Source organism: Wolffia australiana, chromosome 1, assembly GCF_029677425.1.
Source record: "Wolffia australiana isolate 7733 chromosome 1, ASM2967742v1".
In the NCBI taxonomy this organism is placed as follows: domain Eukaryota; kingdom Viridiplantae; phylum Streptophyta; class Magnoliopsida; order Alismatales; family Araceae; genus Wolffia; species Wolffia australiana.
This window is the reverse complement of record NC_135835.1, coordinates 25,645,640-25,658,759: the sequence shown is the minus strand read 5'-3', so window position 1 is coordinate 25,658,759 and position 13,120 is coordinate 25,645,640. Positions and strand designations below refer to the sequence as shown.

The window sequence follows — 13,120 nt, the reverse complement described above, 5'->3', positions numbered from 1 at the left end:
TGTTATGTATTTGGATAGACTATAGTTCTTAGTGCACACGAAATAAGTAAAGACCTAATGGGCGGTGAAAATATACTTTAGTTTATTGGCTTGAGATGTTCATCCAAATAGACAATAATTGACTAGAATGTGTATGCATTAATATCTATACAATAACAAGATGACATGGGAAATAATCAATTCAATAATCTTTGATATATTAAGATTCATTATTGGTTAAGTTTGTATGTTTATATGTTCAAATAATTAGAATATAATAAACTAAAGTGGACAATTTTATATTCCTAAAATGTAGGATTCTGTGTCTATTTCAATAAAAAAATAAAATTAAGATATAAATGTGTTACAGGATAAAATATTTCAAACTTTCATTCTATTATTTTCATTTATTCAAGTTTCTAAAGAAAAACCAAAGCATGAGGAATAAACTTAGTCAATATTTCATATACATTTATCCACATTTTGCAAGAATAATTTTGAGAACCATTTTAATACAACTTTAACATCATTTGAGGTTTATATTTTCAAGTGAATATACTTCGAGCAGAGATTAGATTCAAAATGCACAAAATGGAGTATTCGATGTTTAGTCAATTATCATTTGATGACCCTCGTCATAGCCACATTGAGTGTGGAGTGATACCCTTACATCATTTGCAAAACTAGGGATGGTTACTAGAATGGTTTAAATATTTATCATAAGCAAAACTTCAAGATTATATTTATTTTTTCAGAGAAACAGAAATCAACTCATGATTTCACAATAAGTGGAACAAGGCTAAATAGCAATGGAGTCTTGGAAAGGGAGAAGATTTATTACTTAGTTGATTTGGGGACACATTATATTATTATTATTGTTGAGATATATTTATATAGTTTCTTGGAGGGCTAATATGTTTTACTATTGTCATATCTTTGATGGAAATATAAGTGGCGAGCAAGCCGATCACACATTCCATATCTCGTTCTATGTTTCATTAATCCAGTGAATTCATTATAGTGTATGTGTGATAGTTATAATGAAATCCATGAATACATTCTTGGATTTAGTGAATTGTGATGAGATCATAATACTAGTCTTTGAGCATGTGTTCATTATATTCCTATTTGATGGATACAAGAGAGAGACAACAAAGTATCCATTTAAAAGAACACTATCTAGTCAAATTCACATAATGAGTATTTAGTATGGTCTATTTGCCATTAGTGCAAAGACTCTTAATGATAGATAATGAGAGCTCTTTAGAGGAAAGAGTTCATTGAATTTATTTGTGCAGACCCTTGAATGGTATAATACCAACTGTCAATCATATTAATTCACATCATTTTTATGTAAAAGTTCATTAGACACCAAATATGTATTGTGGACGAACAATTTAACTTTGACAATCATGTATAAGTTTATAATCATAGAATTTGAAACAGCCTTAGTTTGGGTGTAGTGAGAAGTTCACAAAGATGATTGAGTAGTCGATATAGGATCATCTACCCTTCATATAAGAGGCGACAACTCAAGGAAGATGATGCAATATAGTCCTTGGACAGTTTAGTAGAATAGCATAGAAGAGTTCTTGATGATTTCAGAAACCATCAATACTGACTCGGACAATCAATAAGATTTTGATAGTTGATTGTGCCTTAGTCATCTTAGGAGATTCAATTGGATGATGGACTATTATCATGTGGTAACTAATGTGATACACAAGTTTAATGAATGAGACGACAATCACTCCTCTATATCTTCTAGAGCACAGGGTTGCGTGGCACCCCAAGGGCTGGAGACTTGACCTATATATTGGGTTAAAAAGATATTATTAATTATTCTATATAGGGAAGGACACGGTCTGACTGAAACTCGGTCAGACCGAACCGAAAAGAACTGGACCTTTGATCATCCTTTTTAGGGCTGACCGAACCTTACGATCCGGGTCCAGTTCTCACGTCAAACTGGACTGAAGACTGGCCCTCTCTCTCACCCTCTCTCCCGTCTCTTTCACTCACCCTCACTATCTCTCTTCCTCCTCCACTCACCCTCGCTCTCTCTCTTCCTCTTTCATTCTTGTTCTCTCTCTCTTGTCGTATTCCCCTCTTTCCTTCTCACCCTCTCTCCCCCTTCTCTCACCCTCTTTCTCGCTAGTTATCTCCCCCTCTCCCCCTCTCTATTTCTTGTTCTATATATCTCTTGCTCCCTTTCCTCTCTCCCTTCTCTTTCTTGTTCTCTCTCCCCCCCCCTTTCCTGTAGGTCCTATCTCACTCTCCCTCCCTTCCTCCCTCTCACCCTCCCTTCCACTCTCACTCTTTTCCTCTAGCTCTCTCTCTCTCTCCCTCTCTCTCACTACTTCTCTAGCTCTCTCTCGCCGTCTCTCTCTCCCTCGTTCCGGTCTCACTTTCCATCTTTTTCGTTCTCCCTTCCTCCTTCCCTCTTGCGCTCTCTCCCTCTCGTTTTCTTTCCCTCTATCTCTCTCATGCTCTCCCCCTCCTCTCTCCCCCTTTATCTCACCCATTCTCCCTCTCCTCTCTCAAGGCCCTCTCTCTCTCGTCCTCTCACCCTCACTCACCCTCTCTCCCACTCTCACCCTCGTCAACCTCGCCCTCTTTCACTCTCCTCTCTTCCTCTCAATTTCTACTCGCACGCCCTCTCCTTCTCTCCATCTCTCATACTCTCTTTCTAGCCTGCTCCCTCTCACACTCTATCCCTACTGAACTCTCCCCCTCTCCCTCTCACTTCCCCTCTCCAGAGCTCCCTCTCTCCCTCTCCCTTCCCCTCTCCAGCGCTCCCTCTCTCACTCTCTTGCTCTCTCCCTCTTGTACTCTCGTTAACCAGTCCCTCTCTCCCTCTCCCTTCCCCTCTCCAGAGCTCCCTCTCTCACTCTCTTGCTCTCTCCCTCTTGTACTCTCGTTAACCAGTCCCTCTCTCACTCTCTTGCTCTCTCCCTCTTGTACTCTCGTTAACCAGTCCCTCTCTCACTCTCTTGCTCTCTCCCTCTTGTACTTTCCTTAACCACTCCCTCTCTCCCTCCATAACTTTCGCTCTCTCTCTCTTTCAGTCTCACCCAATCACTCTCTCACTGTCTTAATCTCTCCCTCTGGTATTCTCTCTGTCTTGCACTATCTTAGTCTCACTCTCTCCCTCTCACATTCTCACACTCTTTCACTCTCTAATTATATTCCTCTCTTTCTCTCTCCCTCTCTTTCTCTCATCATCCAACTCTGCTTCCAATCTGGATGAGAAATTGGATTCAGCAAGACGGCCTAGTCAATTTAACATGTAATTGCACATTGACTAGTCAACTTGACCAACCAAAGACCAGACCGGACCGAGACTGAGACAAGACCGAATTTCAGGTCTAGGTTTAGGTTTTCGGTAAAACTGGACCGAGGCCGGACCGTGTCCTTCCCTAATTTTATATCACGGTATAGCTAATTAATCTCGAAGGGCAATAAAGGTTATTGTACCATTAGTATGAAAAATACCCACTTTGTATAAATAGGGAGAAGCCTTGAATGAAATTCTCTTCTCTCCATGGCTCTACTCTATTCATAATGTGATCGGGACGGTGTAATGATGATGGCAGAGCATGAGTGGAGCTCGGAAATGTGGATGAGGAGACTTGATGTGCCATGGACTACGTGGATATGCCTTGAGGCTACACAATAAATCACACATATGATTCATGCCTAGGTAATTCAATAAATGGTTTTGTTGATGTCTTTTTTGCTTCTGTTACTATTCTTCTGCTACCTGAATCATTTTTTTCATTCCAACCAAGGGCGTAGAATCCAACAAGCTTTACGGTCTTCAACAACTAAGAAATGATGAGAAGCGTGATGGTATTTCTATCATTTGTATAAAATCGGTGGCTGAAATAGATAGAATGGAAGGAAATGGTACCATGTAATTATACTGGTTCGAACACACATCTAGACATATCAAGAAACTTGATATCGAGTAAAAGGACCCTTTTGTGGACATATCTAGATGCCTGTTTGAATCATTATAATTATATGGTACCATTTTCTTCCCTTTTATCTCTTTCATACACCGATGTATGCAAATAATATAAATTAAATATTATTAATACTAATATTTAAAAAAATATATAAAAGTTATCTAACTCAAAACCCTTTTTCTTATTTGAGAAAACTTAAGTTGTAATTAACATTCAAATATTTTGAGAGGAGTAGAATCATGTAGATCTGTATTTATAACTACTCAAGAGGATGTCTAGGAGAGGTAAGTAATGTGGTATCAATACTATTTCATCCCAACGGCACTATCCGAAGAGCTTAATGACGACGAGACCCAATCCATCATGAAGCTAGTAACACACCATATTTCACAAATATTATCCAGTATATACCAATCAACCAATGCCCATTCAAATTTCTTTAGATTGCATTGTATCATTTTTACATTAGGCAAGGCCATTCTTACCAACTCTAGAGTATTCTCTGATTTGATAAATATAGTTAAAGATAATTAGCTTATTTAATTTCTCTTGGTTTGTAGTTTTTTTTAATGGTTTTCAGGAACAAGGGGAAGGTAATATTCCCTCCTCGAACTAGTTTAGATAAATTTATTGAGTCAAATGCTTCCCCCCCCCCCTTCATTGTACATGCTAATTTTTTAGTATTTAGGTTATAATAATAGGTATTTAGGATCATACCATTGAATTTATATTCAATAAAAATATCAAGGTCTGACTACTACTAAATTTTGTTTTACCATCATATGGCAGAAGCTGATTTAGTTATCATGAATGCTTTCCAAGCTGATACATTGGTGCCTTATTAATTAATATGCACAAGACTCATGCTTTGAACTTCAACTTCATTTTACCTCCATGAAATATCCAACCCAACATATTAAAAATGAAAACAAAATCATTAATAAGAGGGTGTCCACAGCGAGATAATTTGATATACGGACCATTCTACAAATTATTATTTCAACTGATGTTTACTTATTTCCAATTATTCATACATAGAGCATTGCATAATACCCAAAATATTTTTCCTATGATCGAGTCTATGAAATAGATTTGAAATTCTTAAAACTGAGATTCACTTTTCTGAAACATATAAAAATGCAGTATAAGTTGCCTATTTCTGATATTTCATACAAATGTCATCACACAAAACTAAAATTATTGACCTATGATTCAACTATATGAAAGAGACATGAAAATCTTAAAACTGAAATTCACTTTTCTAAATCATATAAACAAAGTAGTATAAGTTCACCGCTTATATGGACCTACCGTGCATGATTGTCCAAGACGAGGACGATGGACGAGACGGGACAAATATCATCCCATCCTACATCCCAATTTTTAGAAATTCGTCTGAATCGTCCCGTCCAGAGTTCATCCCGACCCAAAAAATTTTGTCCACTTCCTATCCCATCCGGAAACCGCCCTGTTCAAGCCATTCTCGTCTCGTCCCACGTCCGAGATGAAGCAGCCCATTAGGCCACTTGGCATTTGACACGTGGCACATCAAGTGTCAAATTCCAGCTTGAGCTTTCTAGCGAATACTTGACTCCAAGGCCCTGGATGGGACGGTTATTTCGTCCATAGACTAAACAATTGTCCCGTTCGGAGACGAGCGGATGATTCTTCGTCCCGGAAATTGTCCGAACTATAGTTCCGGGTCGTCCAGGACATGGACGATGTACGTCCATAATCAGTGCACGGATGCGGACGGGACGGTTTTTTTGTCTGAGTGGACGAAAACCGTCCCATCTGGTCGTCTCAGGACGAATTTCCATCCCAATTTACGTCGAACCTCGCGGGGGGACGATGTTTTTGTCCTGGGATGAAAATTCCATCCCGTCTGCGTCCCCGCACTATAGTCCGAACTAGGGATCGGCACACGTCATCCCTCATGTCACGCGTCACCGTGTCAGAAACATGATGGATGATGTGACAGTGACGATGAAGGTTTTAGGAGTCCATGATGGTAACGATGACGGATGATGAAGTGGTCGTGACGGGGACGTGACGGTGACCGGTTTCCCAGGACGCGTGATGCGACAGAACGACTGTTAAGGATGATGGCCGTGACGGAATTTTTGAAAAGTTAAAACGGACATAAAATACATATAAATACCATTATTTTTAACCTTTCCGACGGCTGAGATTTCATCACGTGATGTGGCAATTTCGATTTCCTGGCATTTTGCACAGAAGACCCTGTTTTTTTCGCACTCAAACTGACGCTGCCTACAAATAATTGGAGATATACCCCTTCATTCAAGTAGGGTTTTATTCACGTCAACAGTGACGGTGACGCTGTTGTGACTGGGACATGACGGGACGCTCTATGGAGGACGGTGATGGGAACATGATGGTTTTTTTTTGCATATCCGATTAATCATGTCCAGGACGTGGCGTTCTGCAGTCCGAACTCGCGGACGGGACATTTTTTCGTCAACGGACGAAATTGCCGTCCCGTCCGTAGTGGACCTCTCTCCAATATTAAATTTAAAAGGGTATTTTGGGTACATTCTTGACCCTATAAATTGTTTGTTTCGGCGGGATTCAAATTCGATCAGAATTTTCCCTCCAAATCTGAACAGGGAAGATCTCGGCTTCTTGCGCAAATCTCTGCAGCAATCTCTGCGACGCGAGATGAGAGGAAGAAGAAGAATCAATCGCTGGGGCTCTTGTACTGGATCGCCATCTACGCTCCGTTCTCCGCTGGCTACGGCTGTTGGTGAGTGCACGCAATTGTCTTTCGTTTTTGCCGTCTCTTTGCGTGAGGAATTCGATCCTGTTTTGAATTGTGGACTGTAGGAAATTGTACTGTGGAAGTGGAGGGCTGCGGATTTACCTGTGAACGTCATACCGACAAATGCCTAGAAATTTCTACAATGAGACCTGCTAAAATCAGAGTTTCGGCAGGTATTTTATGGCGCTTCTGCCTGAGCTTTTCTTTTATTTTACCATGTTCCCCCCTCTTTTTTTAGCTTTTCTTGTCTGTAGATCTTCTATTGCAAAAATCCTAGAACTGAGGTACTTTTGTGATGTCTTAAATGAAGTTTTTGGCATCAAACCGTTGTTGTTATCCTTTACAAAGCCCACTGCGAAATTAGAGTTTCTGCTGAATATTAATTCGAGAATTAAAACGGTGAATTATTTGAATTAACAGGACGCAGAAAACTTGACTTTCCTTCATCTGACTCCATTTTATGTATTAAACTTTTTCCTGTTTTAAAAGTAGTATCTTTCTTTGTTGCAGTCGAGAGCTCGTTTCTCAGGAATGATCTTTCAGTGATGATGCTGAACCCAAACGACCCTAGTGAGCATAGCCGAAGTCTTGTTCAGGTAACCTCCTCTGCCGACAGTTTACCCAATTTAAAAGAAATCTCTTTTCCTAACGCCAAAGGTTCATCTTCTCATATCATTCTCGAGCAGCACATCAAAGAACCTCTTATCATTCTTATATCATTTTCTGAAAAGTGACCTGTGGCTTACCGCAGGAGGTTATAAGTGTATACTCAAAGGAACTTCCGAACATGAATTACGCTGCAAATACTGGAAAAAGATCTGGATTTATTGGAAAAAGTGTATCTGGCGGGTAAGCTTTTCTTGCTTGTTGCTTATTTCTAGTTCCGTCCAAACACTGTTTTACACAACAATGGTATGTTTTTAAGAATGATGAATAATGATATTAGCTACATGATAATGAACATATGTGACCATTTAAATATTCCGAAGATTTAAATCGGTGAACTGATTATGAATGTCTCACTAGAGAACTTCTACTGGATTAAAGTCATGAAACTCGTTATTGGATATCATGGAATAAATAAAACTGGATTAAAGTCTACTGGGTAACCTGAAACTCGTTATTAGGATATCATGGAATAAATAAGATCAGTTTAATGGTTTAAGAACGATAGACAATGCTAAATTCTTTTAACTGAAACTCGGTTGTTCCTTTCAGTTATAATCAAGTTTTTTATTTATTTTTCTATCCGAATGATGGACCTTTTTTCCATAGGAAATACCAAACATTGGCGCTGAAGACCATATCTTCAGAAGGGCAAGGTGTGGTAAGCGTTTAATCTGCTTGGCGTTGTGAACCGACTGATTTCCGTCTATTGTTTGCACATGGTGGAGAAAATGTATCATCATCTGGCAAAAACGAGTGCCAGGGACAATGATCGTCATCGGTGGCTCCAAACATTTCTTGCATCTTTAGCTCATATGTTTAGCGCAGGATGAAAATAATAAACTTGATTTTATTATGAATCTGATAGCATTTCTTCAAGAAGTATCTAATTATTTAGAAATAATTTATCATACAAAATCGATTACTCTGTAGAGTGGTTGAAATTGAGGGGATCCAATAGGATGTAAGCACCTTATTGCACATCTCTTCTTACATCGTTAAACCACCAAATATTTAACTGCGAGTAAAATATATTTCTTATAAATGATCTTCTCGTGACTGTTGGATTCTTTTTTCTCATTAGGTTTTGTTCCCGCCAAAATTTTCTACGTTTGATTGCATTTACAGGTATCGTTTTCCTTCATTTAGGTGATTGCTGCTATGTCATTCCAAATAATTGCAAGCGATGGATTGTATTCCGAAATCCCCCTTGCTGCTGTCTTTTCTGCGCATCAAAGAAAGGTTTTACCTCGAAATTCTATTTCTCAATTAGATCAGTAAAACCATGACATCCATTTCGAACAATATATTTTAATCAATTTTTGAAAAATATATATTACATGAATTTTAATTTGTAGCGTTTGAATCTAGATGAGGATTTTCCTCGAAACTTTTTAGTTTATATTTATTTATAATCTCGTAAAAATCTACTCTTTGTAATCAATATCCTTGCCAGAATTGACGTGATATCGCATGATGGAGCTATGATGAAATATGTTTATTACTAACTGTTACAGTTTCTCCAGGGACTTGGCAGGCTATTGTACTTAGAGCTAAGACGACGGCTGAAGAATGTTGGCGTTTCTACAATATTTTGCTGGGGTGACAAAGTGTCAGAAGGATTTTGGATTAAACAGGTATTTGACTCATCTTAATCAATAATTAACTCGTATTTTGGCATTCTGAAATTAATTCCTATCAAATGACCTGCACGAAATCCCTCAACAATCCCCATTAAGTTCAGTCAGCATAGTATTCTCTCCAGGATATTTGGGGATATATAAATTAATTATTTATATCTCGGGTTTTCACTCATGCATTTGTTTGCATTTGTTTCTTCACTCCTGTTGGCGATCTGATAGAAGATGGAACCTACTTATGACTTGATTTCGAACCAAGTGTTATTCTGATTTCTCTAAAGGGATGCTACGGATTATAATTAAGAAAACTTATAAGACAATCATTATCTCAATGTGGGATATTTTTCTTGAGGATAATAAATATCTCTTGAAGCTCCACCAGTATCTTGATTGTTGTTTCAAGCCACAAGGGTGTAATTTTCCTCGTTTGACTTTGATAGATATCTCGCGCCTCATAACTTCCCGCTCCTAAAGTCGCGCCTTGTCTCTGTTTATGTCTTGGATCATGACAAATCACTAAAATTCTTCAGCACCATGCCACTTGCAGGGTTTTACGTCTGTTGGTGATGTAGATGGGAGAGGAAGAGCTCGGAGGCTCCCAATTCGAGCCAGCCTTAGAAAGAAACTCTGTTTTCCTGGCGATTCCACGCTTATGGTTTCACATCTCGACAGGATTCCTTTAAATTCAGGTACGCGTAGTGGCAAGGCAAACACATCCATCCCTATCGAGAAAGGTTCTTGAAATGAAATAGAAAATGGTAAATAAACAAGATAGAACCGGCGCATGAGAACCGGTCAAGATTTGCATCTGTGCTCCCTTGGGAGAGCTACATGTATTTAAGGGGGAATTAATCTGAGGGGAAATACCGTTAATACCCCTGACAGGTGTTGGGGATTGTATCACACTTGTTATATACTTTTGTATCTGACTTTGTCCGGAATTATACGTGCATGTAAAACTAAAGGGAATCCTTCCTAAGTGCATACGAAACGGGTGCAAGTAATATTCTAGTTTTTGAAGCTCTTTCTTTTTTCCCTTTTATTTGTTTAACACGTGTTTGGTTAAACTTGTCGTTCAAGAAGTCAATCTTATCTCTTTCACCTTTTATAAGGGTGGTTGATCAGCATTTCAGCCTGCCCAAACTTGTATTTGGCATCAACACATTCAATTGTTATCTTAGTTTTTACTTGATTTTTTCGAGTCATTTGTATAGTTTGTCTAAGCCTTAAAACCCTAAACCACAAACCCTTTTACCTAATGCAAAAGATCCCAAAAGCCTAAATCCTTAACCCTAAACTCAAAATAATTATCTAATTCAATGTAGTTTAGCGAATTTGCATTAGGTCAATGGACAGTACGTGCGAAATATTTTTTATTGCTATGAGGTACTGTAAGAAGAATTCTCTTTCGTGTAAATAGCAATCTGTATCGGCTCCATTCTTGCGCAATCATGCTTATTGTTACAGTCCAAATTCACGTTGCTCAGCTCACTTCCTTGGTCTTGATCTTTTTGCAGATGGATTTACTAAATCCGAACAGATTGTTTTTGGAGAAATCGATTTGGTTGTTCCTGAGTCTATCCCTGAGGATGATAAGAAGGTGAGTCAGAGTCAGTCTTCGCCAAGTGAAGTGAAAAAGAGGTGTCTCTGGGAGGCTTCGTTGACCTCCTTAAAATCAAAGAGAATCAGAGGTTCTCATCCAACAGAACATGGCGTTTCTTCTGATTGCAATTATGATTTTAATCACGATCCTGGGGTTGCACATGATGGAAGATGTTCGTCAGATGCTCTCATCAATGATGATGATGGGAATTTCCGCAGAAGTGATGGCTCCCAGGACGGCAAAAAGCCTAGAATATTCTTCATGAATATATCTGATGAAATCAAAAAAGAATTGCTAAGAAAAGTAAGACCTCCTTTACTTTTTCCCCCAGTAATCTAGTCACGTGTACTCATGTCCTATTTTTATCATTATGTCATTTTAATTTGTGACTGTAGTTATCTTCTTTGGTAATGTGTGGTTAATTTCATTATTCATGCCGTCTTTTTTCGTGTTCTCCTTCCATGGCCACTGTATAAGAAAATGTAAGTAGTGGGTTTTTGTGTGAATAAATGTGAAATTAATGGGCCAAACTTAGGATACATATTCCCATTATCATCATCATGATCATGTTGGCTTATGACATTTGACAGACTGTGGAAGAACTCGGAGGAAGTGTGGCCTCTGATGGGCGGTTTGCCACGCACGTGATAACCGGAAAGGCGCTGAGGACGCTCAACTTCTGCTCTGCTCTATGTTCAGGGTCTGCAGTTCTGAAATATCTTACTCTTAATATTATATACCTAGCTTTTAGCATACACACCTCCATCAATATCATCATCATTATCATCATAATCTAGTTAACTTAATTCCATGAACACACTGATACTTTATCTGAAAATTCAGGGCATGGATCCTCTCCTCGAATTGGCTGAAGCAAAGCCACAGAGAAAAGAGATTTCTGGGTGAGTGAAGCTTCCAAACCCAAACTTTCCCATTTCTCTTACAGGAGTGTGATTTCCATTACTTATATTTAGAGTAGTGAGCTTTTATTAAGAAAAAAAACTTTAGACTAATTACTTTCCCTTCGAATTCCTTGTTGCTCTCTTCCCTGTGGAGGTAACCAAGAAGTTGTTGAATTTGGCCAATTCGGCACCGTATATTTCTATCTTTTATTTTCTATGATTCTCTCTTAAAGTCTTTTTTCCTGATGACAGATGAGATGAGCTTTATCTTGGAGGATGAAGATTATGCATTAAAATATAAGTCAACAATTAGGGATGCTGTGACAAATGCAAGAGCAAATCCTGGGTCATTGCTCAAGGGTTACAGCATCGGCCTCGGAGAGCATATCCAGCCCCCACCCAATGTCCTGTCCATCATCATCAGCTCTGCCGGCGGACTCGTAAGCTTCAACTTTGCCCTCGTCATCTCCTTCTTTATCCCTTTATAAACATTACCATATCATTATTATCCATACTTTTGATAAATAAACAAATAATATGTGGCATTGAATGATGATGATGATGATGCAGGTTATTAATGGATTTGGGGGCATTTTGACGCCTTCGAAGACGATATTCATTGCAAGTGAAGAAGACATGGAGGAGGGACTTTTGGCTGCCAAGAAGGGAATCTGGACCTTCAGCAGTGACTGGTTAATGAGCTGCATCATGAGACAGGAGCTTGACTTTGAAGCGCCTCAGTTCTTGGAGCCCCTTTGAAGGCCCAAGCATGTACATATCCCAGGTTAGTTCCTTTTATTTTGGCTAGCCCATGGTTAACTTTGCTGAAAAATCTTTCATGCATGTCATGGCAAATATGTAAATCCAATATTTAAAAAGAACTAAGTTTACTTGTAAATTCGATGATAACACATGTTTCTGTTTCTACTTGTGACACTTTTGATTCACTCGAATTCCAGTTTGGAGTCTATTTGTGGGCCGCTTGCATCAATTAGGAGATTTATCTTCTCTTGTTACTTTATCAAGAATTTGCATTTCAATAAGATTTTATAGTGATTGGCTGGAGAAGAATTATAACTAATACATACTTGATATAACGGATTAGAATGTTTTTGATGAATTCTAGGGCCTGGCAAGTGATTTCAATCTTCACTACACAAAGAAACCATGGATTAATAATTTATCTTGATCGAATTTTACAGCGGATAACGAAAACATCCAAATTTCATCGTGTTTTATTTTCATGGTGAAAATTTTAAGTGAAATAGGCGTTGCCGTTCTCGACAAGACCTTTCGATGTAGGTCTCGAGAAAGAAATGTAATAAACAATTTGGAAGTGGTTGAATTTGATTTCGTAAGAGAATTCAAAACAATCGTGCATGACTAAGAAAATTAGGCTAATGTTTAGAACATCATAGATAAGGATTATTGAATGCGCAGGTTGAAGTGGTTGGCTTTGATATTGCTAAATCCTGTTGTATCATAGAATATCAATTATAGAGCAAATCATGATAGTTTTTGAAATTCATGATCAACCTATTTAAAATGAAAAAAAAGTCCTCAATGTTAACACCAGA

At 38.4% G+C, this 13,120-nt stretch overlaps 1 protein-coding gene across 2 annotated transcripts; it reads left to right on the top strand.

The window, feature by feature from the left end:
• Nucleotides 1-6,571: 6,571 nt before the first annotated feature.
• LOC144716862 (N-acetyltransferase) lies at nucleotides 6,572-12,496 on the top strand. 2 transcript variants are annotated; one of them, XM_078592121.1, is made up of 13 exons: nucleotides 6,572-6,717; nucleotides 6,798-6,905; nucleotides 7,243-7,328; nucleotides 7,484-7,581; nucleotides 8,008-8,059; nucleotides 8,548-8,640; nucleotides 8,925-9,035; nucleotides 9,586-9,727; nucleotides 10,556-10,944; nucleotides 11,232-11,341; nucleotides 11,485-11,543; nucleotides 11,796-11,983; nucleotides 12,114-12,496. In XM_078592121.1, the coding sequence occupies exons 1-13, from the start codon at nucleotides 6,633-6,635 to the stop codon at nucleotides 12,300-12,302; spliced, it is 1,710 nt and encodes a 569-aa protein (XP_078448247.1). In that variant the 5' UTR covers nucleotides 6,572-6,632; the 3' UTR covers nucleotides 12,303-12,496. The 2 variants fall into 2 exon arrangements, with proteins under 2 accessions (XP_078448247.1, XP_078448255.1); XM_078592129.1 differs by lacking the exon at nucleotides 8,548-8,640.
• Nucleotides 12,497-13,120: the final 624 nt, after the last annotated feature.

Bases quoted from the DNA above. Each gene is read 5' to 3' on its own strand.
- LOC144716862 (XM_078592121.1), top strand. From the start codon at position 6,633: ATGAGAGGAAGAAGAAGAATCAATCGCTGGGGCTCTTGTACTGGATCG. The intron at 7,582-8,007 runs GTAAGCTTTTCT...TTTTTTCCATAG, and splicing joins GGAAAAAGTGTATCTGGCGG to GAAATACCAAACATTGGCGC. The intron at 9,728-10,555 runs GTACGCGTAGTG...ATCTTTTTGCAG, and splicing joins CAGGATTCCTTTAAATTCAG to ATGGATTTACTAAATCCGAA.